This window comes from Ambystoma mexicanum, chromosome 10, assembly GCF_040938575.1.
Source record: "Ambystoma mexicanum isolate Mex_15411 chromosome 10, UKY_AmexF1_1, whole genome shotgun sequence".
NCBI lineage: Eukaryota > Metazoa > Chordata > Amphibia > Caudata > Ambystomatidae > Ambystoma > Ambystoma mexicanum.
This window is the reverse complement of record NC_090932.1, coordinates 189,519,245-189,543,738: the sequence shown is the minus strand read 5'-3', so window position 1 is coordinate 189,543,738 and position 24,494 is coordinate 189,519,245. Positions and strand designations below refer to the sequence as shown.

At 46.1% G+C, this 24,494-nt stretch overlaps 1 protein-coding gene across 1 annotated transcript in view; it reads right to left on the bottom strand.

Annotated features, from left to right (window-relative positions):
* PEBP4 (phosphatidylethanolamine binding protein 4) overlaps positions 1-24,494 on the bottom strand; it is a 1,711,365-nt gene that overhangs the window by 74,671 nt on the left and 1,612,200 nt on the right. The window contains exon 7 of the mRNA XM_069620182.1: positions 20,921-21,037. Within this exon, the coding sequence (XP_069476283.1) occupies positions 20,921-21,037 (117 nt within the window). The remainder of the gene's footprint in view (positions 1-20,920; positions 21,038-24,494) is intronic.

Here is a 24,494-nt window from a genome sequence, read left to right as displayed (position 1 = left end):
TAGCCTCAAAGGGATTGGCTCCACCAAAGAAGAAGGGACAAAACCTCCAGATTTGTCACATACACCTTCTGTTTAGCGAGAGGCCCACCAGCAGTTATAAGAGGGAAACGACTAAGAAAATCCACATTTCCTTGTTCTTTTCCTTTACGATATTCAGCAGAAAATCAAAAAAGGTTGGAGATCCTAAAATCATCTCATAACCCAGGCATTTGAATCCTTTCTCAAACTCATCCAGGTTAGGCGTGAGTGGTTGGTTATCAGTCGAAACTTTCTCCCCGTTAAATAAAAATGAAGACTGACTATGGCTGACTTGATTGGTAGGGCCTCCAATTCGACAGTGGCATAGACTGTTCTCTAGGAAATAACTTCCTACTGGTGTATAGGACAGGGTGTTCAAATACATTGTGCTCCTGAAAAATGTCTGCCCCTAGGCCCACTTTAGAAGCATCAGTTTGGAGTATAAATACCCTGTTGAAATTGGGCATTTTTAGCATGGGTTCCTGTCACAGTGTTTGTTTTAGCCCATTGAAGCTTCCCGGATCTGTCTCTTCCCAGATAAGGCTTTGATGTTGTGCATTCTTTAACTTATCTGTGAGAGTGGCAGCAGGGGCAGAATAATGGGGAATGAATCATCTGCAATATCCGGTTAACCCTAGGAAGGCTTAAATGTCCCGTTTGGTCTTAGTAATGGAAGTTGAATGTACGGCCTTGTCCTTTTCCACTTGCGGTTGACTCAATCCATTCCCTACAAAGTAGCCTAAATACTTCACTGCAGGCTGAGCCAGATGACACTTTTTTGGGTTCCCACATAGACTAGCTTTCCCTAAGGCAGAGTGATTTCATAGAGATGGTGTATATGTTTAGGCCAGGTGTTGCTATGTATCCCGATGTAATCTAAGTTTCCAATAGGAATTACTTCAAAGTAATTTACTCTGAAGTAATTACTTTGAAAACAATTTGAATTATATAGGGGGTTGTAGGTTAAGGGGTGGGGAGGAGATTGGGGTTAGGGGTACTAGTGTAGGGGAAGCAGGGCTTGGGGGGCACCCCAAATGTAAAAAAGAAAAATGGAAGTGATTTTTTGAAGTCATTACTTCAAAGTAAATTACTTTGAAGTAATTACCATCGGAAAAATGACATCGAACCATCTAAATAGAGACTTGTGAATTCACAGTCTTAGTATTGTATCCATTAGCCTATGGAAGGCTGCGGGGGCGGGGCTATGTAGCCGAAAGGGAAACACTTTAAATAATTGGAAGAGACCCTGGGGAGAAGAGAAGGCAGTTTTCTCTCTGGATTCAATGGTACCTGCCAATAACCTTAAGTTAAGCCCAGTGAAGAAATGTATCAGGCAGCTCCTAGTTTTTTAATAGGCTCGTCTATCCTTGGTATAGGAAAATTGTTGAAACTCTAGATGGAATTGAGTTTTTTCAAGTCAATACAGAACCTCCAACTTTTATCAGGTTTCGCTGCCAGGATTATGGGGGAGGGTCAGGGACTCTCAGTTGATCCAATTATATCTGCATGGATGCAAGTTCTTCTATGAACTTTCTTTGGGCTTTTGGGATACATTAAGGTTTTAAGTTTACTGTTTGTCCTGGTGGGGATCAGCTACAGTGAAAAGAATGATGCACCCAACCAGATTCCTTGGAGAATACCTCTAGGAATTGAGTTAGTTGAACATCAAGATGTTCCTGCTGTGGCAGGGCAGATTTTTGGGTACTAAATGAACTTCTCGTTCTCAGTTAAGAGAGTGGTCGTGGGAAGGCTGAAATTTTCAAAAGGGTCTACTTTCCACTCCTTAAGCAGATTAAAATAATAAATGTAGGTGTTTTGTTTCGGTCGGGCTGGGCAATTATGTAATTGAGGGGGGCTTTTTTTAAGGGATATTCCTCTTAGATACCATTTTGTTTTCTGAGGTTGGTAACAAAACTAGCATGGAGTGCCCTATGGCAAAGGACCGGGTCACTTCTCAATTGTCATGTAGAGCCTTTTGGTGTTCCTAGGCTCCACTCAAATGGGTTTTTAAAAATTCACGGACTATGGCCATTTGGGTCTTAAGTTTCTAGGCTGTCTGAGATATGGGTAATGTAGCCTCTTCTCTTCCTCCCAGGTTTCCTTGACCATGTCTAAAGCATTGTGTGGTTCGACAGTAACAGATCGAAGGTGGAGTAACCTAAGGAGGCATGAGATGTTTTTCTGATGGCAGAAAAGCCCAGGGAATCATGACATTCCAATTAAGGCCATTGTTTTCCATTAAGTTGTGCCGGTGTTTGTTGAAAGTTTGATTAAATCTCCATAAATCCATAGGAGTGATATAATGAGGTTCTTAATGTTTTTAGCTATAGGATTTCCTTCAGCTTGTGCATGATTTTAGACTTAAAGGTGGTTCACTAGTCCACAAGGATCTCTTTGTGGAATCCTACTCGGGAAAGAAAGGGGCGTAAATGTTTTAGGATCTGCTGGCTATTATTGTACCTTAAGGGACACGCTTTGGGATACTGAGTAGCGTAATCCACTGTAGCTAGAATGAACGTATTTCCCAGCTTAGATGGTTCTAATGGCCCTACAATATCCATCACAATCCGGGAGAAGGGGACTTTGATAATGAGAAGTGGTTGTAACGGGGCGTGGGGTACTGAAGTAACTGCCATTTTTTGACATATGTTACAAGGAGCCACATACCTTTTATACGTCCAAGAATACTCCAGGCCAATAGAATCGAGGCACCAATTAACTCTAAGTCTTTTCTATCCCTAGCGAGCGGCTGTTAGGTGGGATTGGGCCAGGTCTAACACTATTCTCTGGTGACTTCTGCGGACTACCAGTTGGGTTCTGGGCAGGCCAACTCCCTCGGTATCCCCTCTGTATAATAAAGTTTTCCTAATAATAAAAGACGGGTCCTGCCTGGCTACAAACTTGTTCTTATGAAATTGCCCTCCCAAAGGCTGTGGTAAGGATGGGGTCATTCCTTTGGGCAAAAGCTAAGTCAGTAAGAGGGGCGAGACCCTTGGACTTGGGCTGGTGGGAGTCATTATGGGCAGGTCAGACACTCTAAATCCTAACATGGTCTACGTTAACTCCTCAACCTCTTGAGGGATAGGAGTTAAGGCTTGTTCTAAAATACCCATAGCTATTGAATCTCCCATTTTAACCTCATAGGGGTCAGGGCCATGAATGTGTACGATAACTTTGATTTCCCCTCTATAATCCGGATCTACCAGCCCTGCTACTGCAGCCAGGGAATATTGCCAGATGAGGCCAGATTTGCTGGGCAGGCGAATATAAACGTTCCTGTGGGAGGGGAAACACTAATATCCGTGGGTATTAGGTGTCTTTTATTAGAGAGGATATGTACTTCCTCAGTGCTGCATTAGTCAAATTCCAAAGACTGGGGGGTAGCCAATTTAGACATTTTGGCATCTGACCGTAAGCATCGAACTAGCATGGGTCCTATCATGTAATACTGATCCCACTCTGACACCATATATGGTGTACCAGAAGAAAGACTCGGACCAGATGACATACTTTTGCTGCAGGACTTTAATTTAAATTAAGGAAATTGGCTTACTGGCCCTATAGCTAATAGTGTAGCTCCCTACATAACAAACTAAACTAAGGGTGCTCGTCAAAATTAGTCAAAATAATAATCATTGTCCTCTGTCCAAATCCTAACTTTTAAACTGGCACCAACACTTAGAAAAACAACTTAAAAGGGAAAGCTGGCACAGTTTGCCCTCATTGTTCTTTAATCTGCTGCCTCACTGTGTTTCCAGGAATCCCTCCTATTTTCAGTTCACAAAATTATTTAATAGCTGACATGTCACCTGACTTTATCAGTTTGTGTCCCGTTTGTCGAAGTTCAAAATAAAGAAAATGTTTTCCTTTGTTATATAGCATAAACTCTCAAGGTCCCAAAAAATGTCCATTCTTTCAGTGTTTGTTTTCTGAATGCAAGCAGGAGTGCTTCTTCACTCGCTGCTATGTTGCTCTCTCTGGTTTTTCGCAGTTAAGCAGTTTATGGGCCCGACGGTCAATGCACTCATCAGCATCATTTAGGCCTCCCACAGAGACGGGTCATTCCTGGACACCCTCAATACTGGTCTCATTCAAGCTCTTTAGAAAACAACGACCCTAGACACAGATGAACTGGATAAACTACCGTCCCATTACGAACCTCCTGTTTATTAGCAATATCTTGGAAAAAGTAGTCGCTACACAAATACTTGTCAGAATTGAACAACTACACCTCCTCAACAACTATCAGTCTGCGTTCCGCTGTAGGTGTAGCATTGAGAGAGCCAGTGTCCATGCCTCCTCATCCTTGCTGATCCCTCAGCTGCATTCAACACCATTGCCCCCCGCATACCTCCTCTCCCTCCTCAGTGACAACATGTGATTTTCTGGCACTGTCCTGAAGTGGCTTACCTCCTACCCCTTGGGCAGACACCAGGCCGTCCAGATGAACACATTGCGTTCTAACCGACTGCCAGTCTCCTGTGAGGTCCGCCAAGGTTCCGTCCTCTCACCAATTGTTTTTAACCTTTACATGGAGCCTCTGAGCACACTCCTTCATGATCCCAATATAACCATCCAACAATAAGCGTACAATACTCAGTTGTACATGAAAGTAAAAAGTCACAGGACTTAAGTTGCATCCACAATTACCTAGCCAACATCTGGTGCTGGATGTTGACTGCCTACCTTAAACCTCACCAATCCAAGACTAAATACATCCTCATCGGTCCCCCACTAAACAACAAATTGTCCAATAGTGGCTCAATGATATGTGCCTAAAAGGATTTGATCAGCAACTCTCGGATTCAGCAAAATCATTAGCCTTCACCATTGATAGCAGTCTGTCTTTACAGAAACACAAAGCCAAGAAGGATTCACAGGTTCTCGTCACTTCTCCCTAGAGGGGAGCCCTTTCTTTGAGGCTAGAGAGGTGAGCCCACTGCGCAGTAATCCCCCTAGGGGTGGCGGTCAGCAGGACCTCTCAGGGAGAGACTCCCCTCTTGAGGACAAGGACTCCCGCTCCATCTAGAAACTCCCTATGACCTCTCTTGAGGAGGCAACTATAACATCAAAGAATCATAACATTTCCTCCAAACCAGTCACTATTTGCTACTGTAACATTGTCAGTAATCAACCTTCACCAATCACTCATACTGAGAAGAAGAAGAAGAAGAAGAAGAAGAAGAAGAAGAAGAAGAAGAAGAAGAAGAAGAAGAAGAAGAAGAAGAAGAAGAAGAAGAAGAAGAAGAAGAAGAAGAAGAAGAAAACCATGAAGAGTAATCAGTGGTTGGCAGCCAGCCGCACTGAGACAAAGAAGATAGGGCGAAGCATGATGAATGCACCATGGAAAGAGACAAAGGACTGTGGGCCTATGCTGGGGAGGGCCCAACACCTCCTCATAAAAACAAAGGAAGGACCAATGGAAAGAGATCTCGTTCCCGGAGCCTGTGAGATTCAAATCTGAACTGAGAAAGCAGTCAGCGAAGGCAAAGCTGCATGTTATAGAATGGGCAGCCCAGACGAGGGAAGAGAGAAGCATTCGGGAAGCACAAGACTGAACTGAAAATTCGAGCAAGTTGTGGAGGCAGTGGCAAGGCCCAGACAGGGTGGACCGAGTGGTCAACAACACTAAGACCATACCAAGCACGGCTCCGCTGAGGAAAGAAGAGGAAATCCAAGCAGGTTATGTCAGATGGGTGAACCTGACTCTGCGGGAAGAACCGGTGATGCCTATCCTGTGTGACAGAGGTAATGGGAATGGTGGGAGTTCTGGTTGGAGGAAGTGGCACTGAACCTGTGTACCCAACACTAGGCCCTTTAAGACGGGGTAGCAATACTTTGAGATGGATGGGGATGCAGAATATACTCAAACATCAATAATCAGACTGACTCAGGAAGTTGGCAAAGTACGTCTGTTTTATTTTCAATTATCTAAAACACTGAGTATTATGAACATCAACGAACATCCGCTCGATCTTCTCACTCAACGAGTTTCATAAAAAATACAGTTTATATAGCAAAATCTCATCATCATTGACGTCAATCTAAGTGGCAAACTACAAAAACCTACTTGGGAAAGTGATAGGCTTAAAGGGAACATCTAGGTTTACGTTCCATACTTGTCAGGGAAAGTGATTGGGTCTCTATCATCAGGTGGGGCAACTAACCCCTCCTCTAGTGCAAGTCATTATGAACGTCATCAAATACACGACGTCCTATTGGTTACATAAACTGTTGGGCTTTCTATTACGTGGCCTGCTATAATTGGTTGGCACCCTATTAACCCTCTGTAATATTGCACACACGCAGGCTGGCACCCAGGTGCTGGTGGGCTGGTCATTACCATAGCTTCACACCTAATTAGCCCGCCATCTATCATCACTCTTTCCGTCTGCCAGTCAATTAGCCTTTGAACATTGGCCTTGGAAATGTTCTCTGTGCCTGAGAATAAAAAGCAGTATAGGCATACTTTGTCTCTTGGTTTCGATACAGCTCAACTCAGTATCTATTTTCATCCGACCATGTGACTGGAGACCATGTTTCAGAGCTGTTATGTATTTAAAATATTATTAAATGATGAGCCTCTGACGTCTTCAATGTTCTTGCTCCTCACCTCAGACAGGAGTTTGTTCTTTTCACACGTTTTTTAACTAAAGCATGAACATCCAGGCTCACATTGGCCTTGACTTCCTGGTGCTGGGCCAGCCAAGCCTTTCTTGAATTCACCTCTGTCATTGAGTCGTTTTCCAACTGTGCCAGACTAAAAAAGCCTTTCTATTCAAGGGTCCAGACTCTGCTAAAATGCGTTGTGGAACATCCATAGTCTACACATTCCTATGTATATACGTTGGTGCATCGCCGCAATCTATTCACTATGTAGCCAGCCTTAAGAATACTTTTCCCTACTTTAGTTTACTGCATCTGTACTTGTAAAATGACTTTGCATTTTCTTCATTGTTTCTGTAGCATGAACATCTTCATTTCAAGCCTGAAATGTTGTTCATTTTTATCACTTCATCTTCAGATATCATAGAATGTTTACATTATTCAGCCCCTTGTCTCTGTTCTGGATGCGTCAATTCTGCTTTACATGACGTCACCAATCTCCTTTGTCACTCATTTTCATACTTCCTCCGGGATTTCATTCAAATGGCCATCATATTGTCGTGAGTGCATATATGGTTTCCTTAATGGGTACCTTACTTCCATAATTCTTTGAGGTAGAGGCATTCTTACAGGTACTGCACGTGTTGCACACTGTGGTTCCCAGTATATAGGCAGCATGGGGGCGGAGCTTTGAGCGTTGGTACTTGGCTCCACCTCAACAGCACGAATTGAATGAAAATTACCAAGGGACCAATCATACTCATCCCAGTACCAGTGAAGGTTGGAAGATTAACAAAGATTAGCAGGGGACCAATCATACTTGTCCCAGTACAACTGAATGCTGTGAATTTAACCGAGACGATCAAGGCACCAATCATAATCGTCCCAGTACAAGTGAATGTTGTGAAGTTAACAGAGACTATCAAGGGACCAATCATATTCGTTCCAGTACCAGTGAAGGTAGGAAGAGTACCAGAATTTACCAATGGACCACCCATACTCGTCTCAGTACAAGTGAATAGTGTAAAGATGACAAAGGCTGCCACAGGAGTGACCAAACTCATCCCAGTGCTACTCAATGTTGGGAAGAGAAAGGAAAATATCATGAGGGCAGTGTTGCAAGGTATAAAATACATGAAACACTGAGAGAGAGACAGAGAGAGAGAGAGAAAGAGAGAGAGAGAGAGAGAGAGAGAGAGATGGAGATAGAGAGATAGAGAGAGAGAGAGAGAGAGAGAGAGAGAGAGAGAGAGAGAGAGAGAGAGAGAGAAAGAGAGAGAGAGAAGTGGAAAGGGGCTAATTGTCCACAGGTACTGGAAGAATTGTGTGTGAAACTAAACCCACAGTGCAGGTGAAAATCCCAAGTACTTCATGAGTTGGCAAGGAACAGAGAGACATTTGCTGGTTTGGAGGCCAGCCAAGACCAGGGTCACTGGCTACGACAGCTTGGACTTGAAGAAGGAACTGTGGCAGTAGTAGGAAAGGGGAAGCCCCGGAAGGACAGAGCCCCTATGAAGGATTATAAGAACTCTGAAAGCCATGCCAAGAAAAACTTGTTGAAACTATAACAGCCTGTCCAGGAGAAGGGAGTCATTCCCCTGGACCCCTCTTTTCTTTGAGCCTTTTTGAACAATGATATGGACAGAAAAGGGTAGTTTGAGACAGAGGACAGTTTATGACTTTGGACAATCTCACTGACGACGAGAACCCTAGTTAGATTTGCATTAGGTAGGACAAAGACCAAACTATTAGGGATAGATAGGCCTTTTCCTTTATTATTTAAATAAAACTGATTGCTAAAATGCCACGAGTGAATCTGTCTCCTTCTTCTGACCTACCACCAGGCCCAAATGTCCTATCTCCAAATCTTCACCCTTCTCAATATCAAACCCTTCATCCCACTGCAGAACTTCGAGACCTTAGTGCATCCCTTGTGGCTCCCAGCCACTCACCTGGGTCCCCTAAATGCAGTCCACCAGGCTGCAGCACGTCTTATTACAGGTGCACAGAAATTTGACTGAATCGCCCCTGTCTTACATGAATTACATTGGCTTTCTCTCCAGGATAGTGCTCAAGATTGCACGTATCACCTACAAAGCAGTCACAAGCAGCTCCCCATCGTGCCTGGTGGCATAACTGGTGGAACACGCTCCTTGTGCAACAAAGTGACCAACCAGCTGAAATCCCAACTTGCCCTCAAAGAGAAGACACACAAACAATCTTTCTCTAGACACACACCCATCCTTTGGAACTCGATCCGGGTATTAGCTCGGATTTCCCCCGCAATTCTCCAATTTCGGAAAATCTCACAAAACATGGCTTTGTCAACAACACCTGACCAAAGACCAATCTCCATGGATGTACAGACCAGTGCACAAACCGGAAGACAAAGTGCTGTTCTACAGGTTAGATGCCAGCCCATACGCTGGCTACCCACACCCTCTACAGTGCCCTACTGCTCTCAAGTTAGGTCAGTGCTTTAAACAAAAAAATAAAAAATAAAAATTATCTCAAGCAGAAAAAGACCACCTGTGTGTCCATGCAAAGGGATATGCTGTATTGTGACCCAGAGCCAAAGCCCACAGTAAATCTTACTTGTACTTGCATACACTGTGTGGTGACAACGGAAACTTCGAATGGACAGTCGAATATGTACAGAAACATGTAATCACTTACCTAACTAATACATATCCTCTCAGTCTCTTGGAGGGCTGATGGGAATACAGCAAGCAGCCCCTTCCCATTGTCCACCCCTAAACATGTCTATAGATACTCCTTCACAGCCCTCTCAGCCCTGTTACCTCATTCACGCTGCATGGCCCCGGTGTGTGCTTCTTCTTCCTGCGATGCCCTGTTGTATGTTGGGTGCCGCTTTCACGCCGCCTCACTGGCGGGATCATGCCAATCCTTTTTGGAGGCCTGGGCCCATGGGGGCCGCCCCACTCACATCTTCGCTCTGGTTCCTTCAGCGAGTGCTGCTCTGTCATTGGGCCTATGTGGTGCAGGCCAAGCGGGCTTGCCCTAGTCTTTCCTGTGCTTTGGCATTGATGAACGATACGCCAGAGTTCTTCACCCGGGCTGCCCATCCTTGCAGCCCAGGGCTTTATTGTTCGGCGAGTCCCATCCTTGCCCCTGGTAGGCCTCTGATCTTCATCCCGGTTGCAGCAGGGTCATGGCCCAGGACTTTATTCTTTACCAGCCCAACAGCCTGTCCTCAGCGGGCCAGCACTTTATTGGGCCCACCCTGATTTGCACCAGGGCAGACCGACAGGGTATATGGCCATGCTGATTGGCTGCGGGCCACTCTGCTCACGTGCTACGGGCCAGGCGGCTATCATCTAAGCCGGGGCCGTACCCGGCCCAGGGCTTCAATCTTCTGGGCCTGTCCGGCCTGGCCCAAACGGTGGCAGGCCCCGCCCAATGCAGCCCTGGCCCCACGGTTTAGCCCAGCCGCTTCTGGTATACATGTCCCGGCTTGTACAGTCTTTTTAGCCCCACCACACCCAAGGGAGATTGTTGTCCAGCCTCCTGCTCCCTCTCCAACCAAACAACCGTTATTTATAAATGCGTCTTTTTTCCTTTTTTATCTTTTCGCTCTTCGCGAAGAAGTCTAGTAGTGCGACAGCATTTGCCGCCAGCATTGTAGGTACGCCATATGCTGCTGCAGAACATTCCCAAAGGAATCTAATCCCAGTGAGCATGTACCTACTGTGAAGACATACAGACGTTTGCTACACTTTTTCAAGACAGAGTTTTGACCTGATGAAGGACCTAAGAAGTCTGAACTGCTTTGGCCAATTCTGTCTGCCCCTCGATTGAAGAAGATGATGTGATATTAAATGATGTGTTTAATTTTGCAGAAATAGTCATTTTTCATTTGAATGCAATGGTAACTTATGTTGCATGGGAGGCGCCAGTGTTCAGGGTGTTTCCCAGCAACCTTGTACTGGATTGTTTGACCACATTGTACATTGTGGTTACTGACAGGCGCTAAAAATCTATAAAAGAAATTCGCAGTTTGTATAAACTATAACTAAGGAGTTTAAATTCCTCCACACAAAACCATTACTGCAGTGGTAATAGCCACACGCGGTAATTGCCAAATGCTGTAAATAACTGATTCCTCTGATTCTTATTGGACTCCAAAATGGGCAATAACTAAAGGGTCTGCATGACTTTAAATCATGCCGACTCTTTCTGTTACTGTGTGCATGCCGCTGGTGGTAATAGAATTGGAGTTTGGAATTCTGCCAAACTCTAAATGGGGCCCTAAGAAACAAGCAATGATACAAAACGCATTCCTAAACATGTACGTCTAGAAAGGGGGCTATGCAAAACTGCTCTCTATTGACCACGGCAATCCTGCCAATGAAGAACTTGGAAGCCTATCGCCGCAAACCTGCAATAAACCAGCAATCATTGGGAGCCTCATGGAAAATGAACCTATCCGCAGCTTCTGGAAGCCGCAGGGGTGGACTGGCCTACAGGGACTTCTGCAGATGTCCTGTGCGGCCTCTGCATCATGGGTCTCTTTCATGTGCTTCCTTATTTTATTTCCAAATTTCCTTATGGCAAAAGGGGTCGCGTTTGCTTAAAATGCGTAATATGGGGCTGCTTTGAACATTATTTCCAGGGCCTCTTTTGGTTCCTAGTCCACCCCAGTCCGAAGGGAAAACATAACAGTACATTTTCTGGCTGAAATAAGATTTCAAATTGTTGAAAGGAAAAGAAAATATATTGAATTGGGTGAGTAGGAGCTCTTGGTGAGGAGTCCCTATTTCCATGAGCGATGAAAGGCTGTCAAGTGGTCTCTGGTGGCCCACCCATCGGCTATTAAGAAAACTATGCAAGAGAAGGGGGCTGGCTACTGTTCTGAACTGCCTCTTGGGTTTAAAAGGCACCAATATTTCCCAGTGGAAATCATTCAAAGCATGTGATGCATGGAGGATCCAGTGCTGAAGAGGCGTTGAAAGCAAGACAGTGGTTGATCGGGCAGCTGTGAAACCAAGCGTTTCGTGTCTGCTGCATTAGGCGCAGGAGGTACTGGACAAGGAGAACAAGTCTCCCTTTAACCGTTGTTGCTGGCTGCAGTAGTTTTCAATGACACGAATGCTTGCAGTCCAGTGGGTGTGCTTCTTCATGGGAAGTTTCAAAATCTTAAATTCACTGTGTGACCTCCGTGACCCACACAACTGTTATTAAACAGGAGTTTTAATTGGGAGAATGGAATTATGCTGTGGCGTGATAAAAATGGATTATACCTGGATTATACAGACAAGAAAATGTTGCATGACCCCTTCCTCCATCTTCCAGTCCTCCCCCTCCTTTTTACGGGCTGCTTCTGCACCTCTAATAGAAAAGGGATTCTGATGACTGCCTCGTCATTGCTGTTACCTCTGGGGTGAATATGTAGCCCAAGAACAAGGATTACCATGAAATAATTGAAAATAAAATACCTACTGCAAAATGACTGAATTTTGTTTTGGTCGAATTATTTTTTTAATATTGTGGGGGTAGACCCCGGACCTTCCTCTGCTTACCTTACCGTGAAATATACCCTAATATTTACAAAAATCCCTAACAATTTGGACCAAATAAATTAGGTGATTTTGCAGAAGGTATTTTCGAATTCGATAATTTCTGCAGATACCCAAGAACAATACTGCTTAAACGCTGCTAAGGTGTGATGACAGAGCAAACCATCTGGGATGGTACAAGATGGCAATTCAGGAGAGGTTCTCCTCCTGTCCCAAGGAGCTCTGGGCAGCAGAGGGGCTCTCACGTTGCTCTGTGTCGGCAGAGCATTTCAATGTGAGCCATTAGGCACTGATGGAGGGAGGGGGGGGGCTATCAGCAGGGTCTTGTGTACATTTAGAATGGGAATGGGAGGGAGTGATCAGAAGTGAGAAGGGTGAATAATTTTGCATGCTTTATGAAATTACTATGGGCCTCATTACGACCCTGGCGTTACCCATGGCGCTATTAGCGCCATGGTTGACGGCAGTATTTTAACAACTCCGCCATGGTGAATGGCGGAATTACCGCCCCATTCCAAGGTTGGCGGCGCGGTAATTCCCCATTCACCATTGGCCCTTCCCGATTCCCATTTTTGCCCCCATAGGGCTCAATGGGAATGGGGAAGGCGGTAATTACGGTACCGCAAATTGCGGTACTGTAATTACCTCGAAAGTCCCTTGCGGGTTCCTTGGGGACCCGCAAAGGGACCTTGTAATTAGACGGTAAGGGTTTAACGGCGCTGACACCTTTTACGGCACCGTTAACCCCTTACCGCCTGGATCGTAATGAGGCCCCATGGCTTTAAAACCCAAGGGGGGGTTTGTTAAACTACATTAATCTACATGATGTTATTGTGACTTTGCATGCAGATGGGGAGAATAAAACTAAAGCCATGCTCTTATTGCTCAACATATTTCTATGACAATAGTGTATAGTTAGTTTACTATGAAAGGCAGTGTATTATGTAATGTGGCTTGCTTCCAAGGCATCGCTATAATTGAAGTATTATTTAAGCCCACGAAATGTAAAGCAAAACCTTAATAAAAATCGATATCAACTAAACCTGGGAAGATGTGCTCAGTTGCTTACATTTTCCACATCCCGGTTTCACCATTTAACCAAAGTGTGTAATCCTGGGCAAATCATTTAATCGCACTGGGTCTTATCTGCAGCTCTGTAATTGATTCACTTCATAGCTTATGTTAATATTTCATGCTGTTATTTAAAAAAAAGTCTAATGACTATAGAGTAGTTGCATATATAACAATAGTGCAATTTAGGTATTTTGCACCAAAACGTTATTTGCCACGTGGCTTACTTATGGCAACTTATTCTAAAGTAACTTCCATGTATCAACGACTGATGATACTTCTTGCAATGTCCATTTCTGTGAGGTCATTGCAGTTGGTGCAATCCATATTCAAATTAGGAGGTTTGCATCTATTGTGCCCTAGAGCGCCTGGGCAGAGCTCTAGTAGATGAGTTTCTGGCATCTGTAATGATTCTAGAGTTTTATTGGTTGTTGCTGTGTTAAAATGCCATCTGCCACTAATGTTACCAAAAAAGTAGAAAGGGGCAGGGGTGGGGAGTTTGGGGGCACGAATGAGACTGTACTGAATTGGGCACTCTGCATTTGGGGTGAAAGTAGCTGGACTTTTTTCATGGCTCGCGCCCCCCTCCCCCCACTCTTGCAATGCTGGATACTCCCCTGCCCTACTACCTGGATTACTCTCTCTGCAGTGCTGCCTACTTTCGTCTGTGGCCCGCTTTGTGCCACCCCCCTTAATGTGATTCCTGGAGACGCCACTGTCTGCCTATACCCACGGCCTCACATCTGTGTTTGCTTATGAGCGTGCAGCGCCAGGTCCCTCTGTGCGGGATGTGCTCGCAGACACCCAACTCCCACCCTCACGATGTACTCTTACTAACGTCAGTTTGCGTCTACCTGGAAAATGCAACGCCCCCTGCGGGGATCGTGTGCCTTCCAGCAATCTGCTCTAGACCTCGACTGCCGATCTACCCCTCTCAATGTGGCCCCACTGGCCCCCACACTCCAGCAAGACCGTACGTCCGCGATGTGGTGCACAACCTATATATGGAGCGCCACCGGCCGCGTGGAACCTTCATGACATTATTTACTGTTTCCAAATCGCCGACGTTTAATGATGACATGTTGCCAGCCTAAAGTTAGTTTTTGTCTTTGCATCCTGATACCTGCAGTTGTACTTCTTTTTAAAACGTGATTTGATTTCAGTCCCATAATCCAAATACATCAAAGTGAAATCGCCATTGCAAGGCCGGGTAACGCACAGAGTACAGTTAAACAAAGGGAGCAATACATCATAAAAATGGCACCACAAAAGCCCACGTGTTATTGTTCTTTTACTCCGATACATTCACCGACGCCCATAGCACCCGCTCTTCCCCAGTGATGGTCTGAGGCCGCGTTTGATGCGGTCCCGGTTCTGGTGCTGGTCTCCTGAACAGACACTTCCTCAGAATTGCAGGCCTGGCAGTAAAGTTGGAGTTGCTCGTTTATCTGCGCCCTGTGATTAATGGTGTTGCTGCTCTGTGGGTGGCGGTTCTCTGCTCTCACATATTACACACCGTCAGGCCCCTCTCTGCTGATGACACCCAGTGCTCAGGAATAGGCCCAGAGCACACCGGGCTTCAGCGCCAGCAGGGGCGGCAATCACTGCTTCCAGCTTTTAATGCATGTGTCCAGATGGTTTAGCTCCAGAGAAAGTGCTGAGTGGCCACTGGTCAGTGCCAACGCGTCCTCTATCATCTCAAAGTTCCACGGCGCCCCCTGCGGGCCGAAATGGTTAGGCAGCAATAGCGCAATATTGCACCACACGCAAATAAATGGCTCAGCACAAGCGACCTTCTCACAGAAACAGGCATGGCCTGCGACAACGAAAGATATCCCCCCAGCCCAGAATACGTGGCGTGAAATGGAGCATTTCCCAGCAGAAAACAAATATTGTAGCACCAAACTACAGGTTGCGGCAAATCTTCATGAATAAGATCGGTCCACGTGTCTTGGGGAGTCAGAGATTCCAAAATGAGCATGACTAATACAAATGAAGGCTAGAGGAGTAACGTGACATTCTGCCGCATTTTAGCAGCCCTACGAAAGACTCTAGAGTGGCTGCCAATGTAACAATGTAACATTTTGCGCGTTCTTCTTGGTGCAAACTTGCTAGACCCGTGCAACGGCTGCGGCTACCTGGATTTGGAAGCGAGAGTTGCACATCGCCTTAGATACCCCAGTTTACAGCCTCTTTTGATGAATTGATGTCGGGGGTTCATCATGCCTGAGTTGCAGGGGGGAGACGCACCTTCTGGGCGCAATCTGGGCTCAGCTCCAACCCTCCCAGGCCCGGGCCTTCTCACAGGGCAGGGCAAGCAAGGAGCTTCTCGGCTGTTCTGTAGGGGGTAACACGCAAGTCTAAGTGAGATACAGTGTAACCTTGGTCCCCATTATGAGTGTCGCCGATTGCCATTATCACATGCACTACGCCCGGGAATGCTTCATTGCAGTACTACACGGATTTGTGAAAATCCATAACGACCACTGTTTCCAAGATGGGGGGTAGAGGTGGAGATGGAGGGTGGTGTGAGTGGGGTCTCCCGAGGAGCTCTGTTTTAGATACAGTTGTTGAAGGTCATTTTTCTTTTGGCTGAAGCCAAAGATTTGAGGTGGCAGGTTTTGTTGTTTTGCAATAGGTTGTAAGTGGTCCCAAGCTCCTGCCTTGACTCTGGCAGGACAAGCAGAAAACCCCAGGTTCTCTACAAACACCCTAGGGCTTGGCACTACATGCAGACTGCTTCTTAGAGTAGCATAATCATCCAACCACCCACTCGGGTCCTCATGGCTCTTTCTTGGCTGGCACTGCAGCTTCTCAAGGATCCTGGAGTTCATGGACCAGACAAGCAAGAGGTTGGCAGGACATGCACTCATGTTTAATCTAAATTGTGCCAAGTTGGAATGACTACACATGCTCCCCATCGAATGGTTTTTCATAGTGGCCCTAGGTTGGCTACTCACTGGGTCTGACTGGGAAGAGGCTTGACTAGTCTAGGCACAGGTATGGCGAGGAATCTGAAGTGGTACATGCTGGCTGGCACCCTGCTGTGACTCACAGCCTATATAGCAGAATGATCGAGAGATAGATGCTGGAAAATGAAAATGGTCCTTGGGTTGCACACAGGACTCATGACTTGGCAGTAAGTACCCCTTTCTCTGCTTTTGGGAGAGAGGGGGGTCTCGGTAGGCAAGCAAGAGTCAAGTCCTTTAGGGTAGAGGGTCTCACAATCCCTCAAGAAGCTAGCCCCATCCTTGGCTTGGATGTATAAGGTTTTTTAGACTCTGCAAGACGTGGATTAGTTAGTTCACCAGTTCAAATGAACCACTTGGAAGGAGTATTGATATTGATATTTTATTTCTATCGCGCTCGAACACAAGTGTTTCAGAGCGCGACAAGGCATGGGAGGGGAACAGGGGAGAACAAAACGGCGATCTTACTAGGCCCAGTGACATTGAGAATACACAAGTGCATGGGAGAGAGGGAGGGGAAAAGTGCATGGAGGGGGGAGAAGTGGAGAGTGCGGAGCAAATGAGATACAGATAAATAATAATTAATAAATAAATAAATAGTAAAGGCAACAAACAGTGGTAGTGCAGCCAGCAATTGGCAAGTGCTGGGTTTAAGGCAGCAGACATAAGTGCAGGAAGAAAAAGAGGGGCGGGGGGACTGTATGGGTACAGATACAGACCCCAGTGCAGGGGGTGACCCGGAGGCAGTGCAGGAGGGTGTCAGGGTGAGCAGGTACCTGGGTCCGGAGGACAGAGGGTGGCCAAGTGCACATTGCCAAGAGAGAACAGATCCGCAGGGGAGAGGGGGAGCGAAGGCAGAAGCAAAGAGGAAGGTCTTGAAGTGCTTCCGGAACCGGAGATGGTTCTCCTCAAGTTTTAGAGTGGCAGGGAGGCTGTTCCAGAGTGAGGCCCCAGCAGAAGACAGAGATCTACCCCAGCTCATTTCTTTGAAAAACAACTGCCCCGCCAGGAGTTAGAGGTAGAGGAGCGAAGAGCTCGAGAGGGGAGGTAATTGCGGAGGGATAGCTGAAGGTATTTTGGACCCAGGCCCCAGAAAGCCTTGTGGACAATGCAGAGGGTTTTGAATTTAATCGTTGCATCCACTGGGAGCCAACAGAGAGATTTCAGAGCTGGAGAGATACGATCCCAGGGCTTGAGGCCAAGGACAAGTCTTGCAGTCCTGTTCTGGATTAGTTACAGAGGGCGGAGAGTAGAGGCAGGTAGATTTAGAAAGAGGCTGTTACAATAGTCTAACCTAGAGAGAACCAGAGCTTGGGAAACCATGAGCTTATGTGGGAAGGAGAGGAAAGACAGAGCACCTCTGAGGAGGTGCATAGGAAGTTTGACTTTTTAGAGACATCAGAGATGTGGGCAGAGAAGGAAGGTGTGGAGTCAAAGATGACCCAGAGGTTCTTAGCCTCGCAGGTGGGGGTAGGAGGAGGGCCAAGGGAGGCCGGCCAGAGAGTGAGGGGAAAGGATGGTGAAGGTGTGCCGATGAGGAGGATCTCTGTCTTGCTGGCATTCAGACAAAGATCATTGGCGGCACACCAATCTTGAATGGCAGTTAGGCAATCAGAGATGACCGAGGGAGAGGAGGTGGCTGAGCGCAACCTGAAAATGAGTTGAGTGTCATCAGCGTAGCACTGGAAATTTGAGCAGAAAATGGCAATGCAGTGGGCGAGAGTTGCCAGGTATTTGTTGAAAAGCCAGAGCGACAGGTTAGACCCCTGGGGAACACCACAGTTAGAGAGGAAAATAGATGATAGGAAGGACCCAAGTTGGACCTGGGAGGGTCGATCAGAGAGGAAAGATGTCAGCCAGGCCAGAGCCTGATCAGTGATACCCAGGTTATCACGGAGGTGGTTGAGCAGGATGGTATGGTTGACTGTGTCGAAGGCAGAAGAGAGATCGAGGAGGATGAGGACAGAGGGAATGTTAGAGTCAAGGTTGGATAGCAGATCTTCACGGATGTTCAGGAGAGCAGTTTCCGTGCTTCTGGCAGCTCTGAAGCCAGACTGGTGGTCATGGAGAAAGCCAACATAATTGGATTGAAGGTTAATCTGAGAGATGGCCAACTTTTCCAGGAATTTGCCCAGAAAGGGAGTAATGGAAATTGGGCGATAGTTGTCCGGACAAGAAGGATCAGCTGTGGGTTTCTTGAGAAGAGGATGCACAAGGGAGAGCTTCAGATGGGAGGGGTAGGATCCTGAGGCAAAGGAGTGGTTGCAGAAATCAGCAAGTGCCGGAGCGAGGGTGTCAATGTGGTCCTTGATGGTTTTAGAGGAACAGGGATGAACCTGTTTTGATGAGGCTTTCATAGATCAGACTTGTCTAGCGACCTCTTCAGGGAGAAAAGAGGAAAGGACGAGAAGCAGGGTGGGGGAATGTCTGAAGGAGGGTCAGCATGCACAAGGTGTGCCTAGGGTTCAAACTTCTTTGGATTCCCTCCTTCAGGGGTCTTCACTGGCAGCCAATGATGATGATGAGAAAAAGAGGAGCAAAGCTTTGCTTCCTTCTAAATTATTTATGAACATTCCTGGTTTAGGGCCGGGAATCGCTGTGGTCGGACCTAAAGCCCCCGGGATTAAAGATGACTTGCCACTTTTTCATTCCAGTGTGTGTAATGTCCTATCTGGTTGCTGGCTTCCGGGCACATCCTGGAAACCGACACATGTTGCTCTTCACCTATCCACCCACACTGTGCACTCCCGGGTGACTGGTATGAATTACAGCCAAGGGGAAGTGCCCATTGGGGATGATGGTTTGGGTTCTTTTGGCTGCCTCTTGTATGGCGAAGTGGCTCCTGTTTTATCTCCACCTTCTCTCCCTCTCTGGGCTGAGGCCATGGGCGTAATTTTAGGGGTACGGGGGTGTTTGTCCCCCCAACTTTCATGGCACACCATTTTGTCCACATTCATTTGGCTGGGGCACCTTTTCTTCAGATGTCATGTCCCCCCAAACATTTTCAGCAAAGTTACTCCACTGGCTGAGGCTGATCTGCAAAATGGAGGAAAGCTATTAATAAACAAAGATCTGTGTTCCCGTTCCTTTCTTGCTCCCCTCCCCACCTGTGTTCCCCCCTGGTGAATAAAGGTACCTATTTTATTGATGTGGTGATGGCCAAAGGGATGTCACTTCGCAGTTCCAGTTTTGTCCTGCAATGACCAGGAGTATGCAAAGGCCAGGCGTCCAGAGGGGCACCCGCAAGCAAACTCGGAATGTTGCGGTGAGGTAAACAACAGCACCGGTAGCACTACCGGTGCCGTTGTTGCCTTACCACAACACTCCTAATGAGGCCCAATGTATTCTAAACAATCCTGGGTTGGGTTAACTACTTGGGCCAACACGTCTTTCAAGTCCAAGTTCCAAGTGCATGCGTATGAGCCTTTCGGGCACAAGTTTCCCCATCTCTTATTTGAATTTCTGGTAGTGTTGTAATATCAAGTCTTGTCTCTTAACTAACAATATGAACCAATCAGCCACATCGCCTCCTAAGTAAGAGAGCCTAAAAGCCACCTTACTTGAGTAATTGGGTAACACCTGAGGGTGACACATGAAGTGTAGTTCGCGTTGATTTTCAAAGTGTGTGTATTTCAAGGTGCCCCATGGAACATTTCTGAGGGCGCTAATGTAAGTGGTTTAATAATTTAAATTGGATCAGTCTGTACCTGCCACATATTGAAACCTCCTTCGTGAGCAGACAACACTTTTGCCACTGACTATCAAAGCTGCAACCCTAAATTTCTTCCCATTTTGATCTCATTTCAAATTTAGGAGGTTGATTACTCTGTACTCGCCCATATAGTTTAGGGACTAGACGCCTAGGCTCGCACCCGGTAAGAATTGCGTCTATGAGTGGATGCGACTCCGGCTCCTGTGGGAACATCGGCCACAACCAACTGACTGCAGCTGTCATACTCAAGTACTGTAGTGGCCTTGATAGGACTACTACCAACCTTACTTGTAAAGTCTTCTAGAGACACGAATCATCCATCAGGGAACAAATCACCCAAAGTCAGGTGTGTACTCTCCCCTCAAGATTTCTGTAGGTTCCCATCAAAGGAAGGTGCAAACCCTAGGAAGTTCCACAATGGAATGTTCTTGTGGTAGAATGCAGTGAATGCAGTAAGAAATATGTGTGTGGGGGATCAAAATCTGCCACCAGCATCGTGAAAATGTGACCCTGGGGTTTTGCTGTGTTAATCAAGGGAGTTGCATCCCACATCTAAATATTGGATTGTGACTGATTAGGCCCCATCCACTGGATTTCTTATCTTACTTAAGGCGCTGATTCTGGGATATTATCAGATTACGAATTGAGCTATCCTTTCACTCGATGCATCAAATGCCGCAGTGTAATCTTCCCACATACAAAGCACAACACTGGCCGCATCAGTGAAACATCCTATCCAACAAACTGAAAAACGCACTTGGATAGTAGAGAAGGTTATTGAATCGGATCAAAGTTGTGTAGGCTGGTCCTCATAATGTCTGGTCCCACCACACATACCCGGTGCTGTGTCCCTGGGTAATAGGGTGCACACTTCCTTCACATACACACACCTGGACAGCAGAAGCACACATGTCTACAGTTTTGCTCATGACTTCCCTACCCACCGTAGATGCGAGTGGAAGAATGCATTTCTTCTCAGACAGACGCTGCACATGGAAGGCTCTTACCTCTGGTCCTCCGTTCGTAGTCAGTCATGGTGATGTCCTCGCCACCTGGCTGCTCGAACAGCAGAAACTGGTAGCGGTGGTACCCAGAACCGTGTGGCGGGTTAGGGCGGCGATAGTCTGTAAAGAACCATGAAGAGAGAGGCCATGTTATACAAGGCACGCTGTTAGCTATGCTCCTAATTTGTGTGTGTGCCCACATCACACACAGTGCAGCATGGCGCTAGGCTCAGTGTTTGCGGGAGCCCACATCACACACATAGTGAATGAGTATCTTTACGTGCTCTAGCTGGTATACTGAAAAATCAGCACATGGAAGTGATTGGAGTTCTCTGACTAGACAGGTTTTTTTGGGGGCTTCCGAGGAAGACATGGTTTAGGTTTATTAAGCAGGGTACCACTTGGCTATCGTGAATGACAACATATACCACAAGTTTGACCACTGTGACACTGAAATACGTGGATATTGTGAAACTCAGCCACATGGTCAGTGCGGTGGGAAATTTAGCAGAGAGTTAGACGTGCACCAGAAATAAGAAATAACCCGGATCACACACTGCCCATTGACCCTCTAAAGAATGGGGGAATTTTGTAGAGGGGTGGGAAGATCCGGACCACCTGACAGAGGTCCCGAAGATGACAAAGAAAAACGAGATTGAGATTATAGAGGGACATGAGTGTAACAGGACAGAGGGTTACTGAATGCTCACTAGGTAAACTTAATATTTGGTAGTGCAGTGGTCACCCAACTATTGCTCAGCCGAAGGACTGTTTGAGCAAAGGAAATAGGACAAGAAAGTCTTTTTCACAATAAAAGTAACTATTAAGCTAACATCATGGCACCCACACTGGAATCTCAATGAGCAGATCAAGCAATGGAATACGATTTGTAAAGGCACAGATAAAGCCCCTCAAAACTATTTTTTGAATGTGTTCCAGAATGTGTAGCATAATGTCCAGGGGTCAGAAATTAAAGCAGGACACAAAGTTGTCATCTTTTTGTTTAAAGACTTGTATTAACATAAACAGAGTGGGAAACGCCTCTCTGACTCCACTCTAAGAGGAATTCCCTGCTTAAAACCAAAAACGAAGGCTCTGTCAGTGTCAGGATGTCAGAAATCAAAACCGTCCTTGTGTCCAAATGTTCTATCCTGACCCTCACACTACAAACTAAATAATAAAGTGAGAAGGGTAATGTCTTTATGAATGTCTATATGAATCTTAAATATGATACAAAAACAACAATAAATACACAGCATTAACCTCAAATTGTAATATCTCCTTCTTTCAAGTTGAAATCTAACAAACAAGGGAATCAAAATAATTCAAGTTGGTGCAAAAAACCACTTCTCCCTAACCTGTACCATTTTCAATTTGTAGTTGTGTAGCAGCCACAACAAAAGGGATAAATAATCTTTTACTTGACAACTAACTAGTGCTCAAAATACAACAATTACAAAACAAATAAGGAGCTCGCCTGGAACTGGATATTGCCTGACTGCTATTTAGAAAACTAAGGGTAATGTCTTTAACCTGGTGCTTGCAAAAAAGTGTTCAAAACTGAAAATAGAAATGCTCCAACATAAAAGTTCTCCAAGGTAAAAGAACTTTGGTTCCAGAGGGTGATTTCCCTCTGCCTGGATTCTTCAATGGTATGGCAAAGTTTCTTGGTCTCACAGTTCCTTCTGTCTTTCTTGGCCCAAAACAATCCTGTTAAGTTCAAAGCTGCTTAGCCTCGGGATTCCTTCTTTTACAAAGTTCCTTCTTTGCTCAGCAAACACTGTACTGTCTTGGGACTTCTTGTTAGGTTTGCAGTTGCCTGGCATACTCCCCTGCAAGGACTTCTTATGCACTTCCAACTGCCTTGCGTACTCCCTTGCCAGAACGTCTCATGTACTTGTTTTTACAAAGTCCTTTCTTTGTTCAACAAACACTGTCCTTTCTTGGAACTTCTTGTAAGTTTGCAATTGCCTAGTATAATCCCCCGCCAGGACTTCTTATGCACTTCCAACTGCCTGGTTTACTTGCCTGTCAGGACGTTTTATGCACTTCCAACTGATTGGTTTACTTGCCTGTCAGGATATCTTATTTCCATACATATATAACAGTTTCTCTGTATATCCAAAATTGCATATATCTTCCTTAGTTCAGTGTTCGCTTTACGTTTTCCCCATATCTGCATTCCATGCACTAATATATTGCTGGGGGTCGTGTTTGTACTCTGCCCTTTTGACTAGCAAACAATATTCTTATTGTTTCTGTCTCTGTAGCTTTACAATGTCTGAAATGTCGCTGTCGCTGAAAATGCCCCAGGCTCCCCACTTCGCATGGGCTGACTCACCGGCTCTGTGTGGCCTCTTTGGTTCCGTTCGCGCTTACGCGGCATAGCTTTGCCACCAATTTCCCACTCGGGACGGCAATGACATTTCTCCGGCTTCTCTCACGGCTCTGCTCCTGCACACCTGCTGTCCTTCAAGTCCCGTTAAGGGTAAAGCTGCTTTCTCCATCTGACCAACTCCCAGGAATCTTGCAGTGGTTCCTGGCACCTCTGCAGCACGTTCTGCTCACGCAACGTTACTTTCTCTCCGTGCTGGTGAGCCCCATGGCTCAGTCACACCAGCTTCCACAGGCCTCCGAGGGAGATGCAACGTCTTCTCCCGAACAGCTTATACTAATAGCTTGGTTTCCATTTTTAAATGTCCTGCGCATAGGTGCTTTCTGAAAACAACTAGCATGCTCATTGAGCTTGAGGCTCCTTCTTCTCTGCATCATTCCCTTCATCCTCCTAGTCCCAGTACTTAGGTGGTCATGGAAATTGGAGTCCATTGATGTCAACTAATGCATAGTACTTGGAAAATCTCTCTCAATGGTTCCATATGAAACACCAGTTCTATATGAAGGGAAATAAGAACGGAAAAAGGTATTTTTTGAGCTTTTATTTTTTAGACGAAGAGCGGGAGTTTGGCCTAAAGAGTGCTGGGACAAGGTTTCCCTATCTTCCCTAAAGGGGGGAACAGATGCATAGCAATAGGCCATTAGGGTATTGGGTGTCAGGGGGACTTTTCCATGGGCAAATGGGGGATACCATGTCTCATCCAATGAAGCCATGACATCACCCTGTTGGTTGTTTCCTCCCATAACCGTCCCCAGGGTCAGGATCAGGTAGCAGCTGCCGTCCCCTGGCCACATGGGAGGAGGTCACTGCCGGGAAATGCTTAATGACTCCATTGGATTCATCAGAGTTGAACATCCGATGAGCAATTTAGCCATCTCAGGTGCAATGCTGCAGGCAGATGGCACCACAAAACGGCCCATTCTCGGCACTCTTCCCCAAAATCTCTTGGATTTACAGATGATCTAACATGATCGATCCCAAGTGAAGTGATCAAATTCTCACTTCAAAGGAGAGTCCCAGTTTTCCCTCTTATGATTAGGATGCCACATGTTTGTCTCAGCACCCTCCTTCTCAGGACAAAGGCAGCATGTGAGCTGGCACTGTACAGATGCCTGGCATTCCTACTTTCACAGTGTACATTTCTACAGGGACGGATCATCTTCAACAATGGTTGGACACATT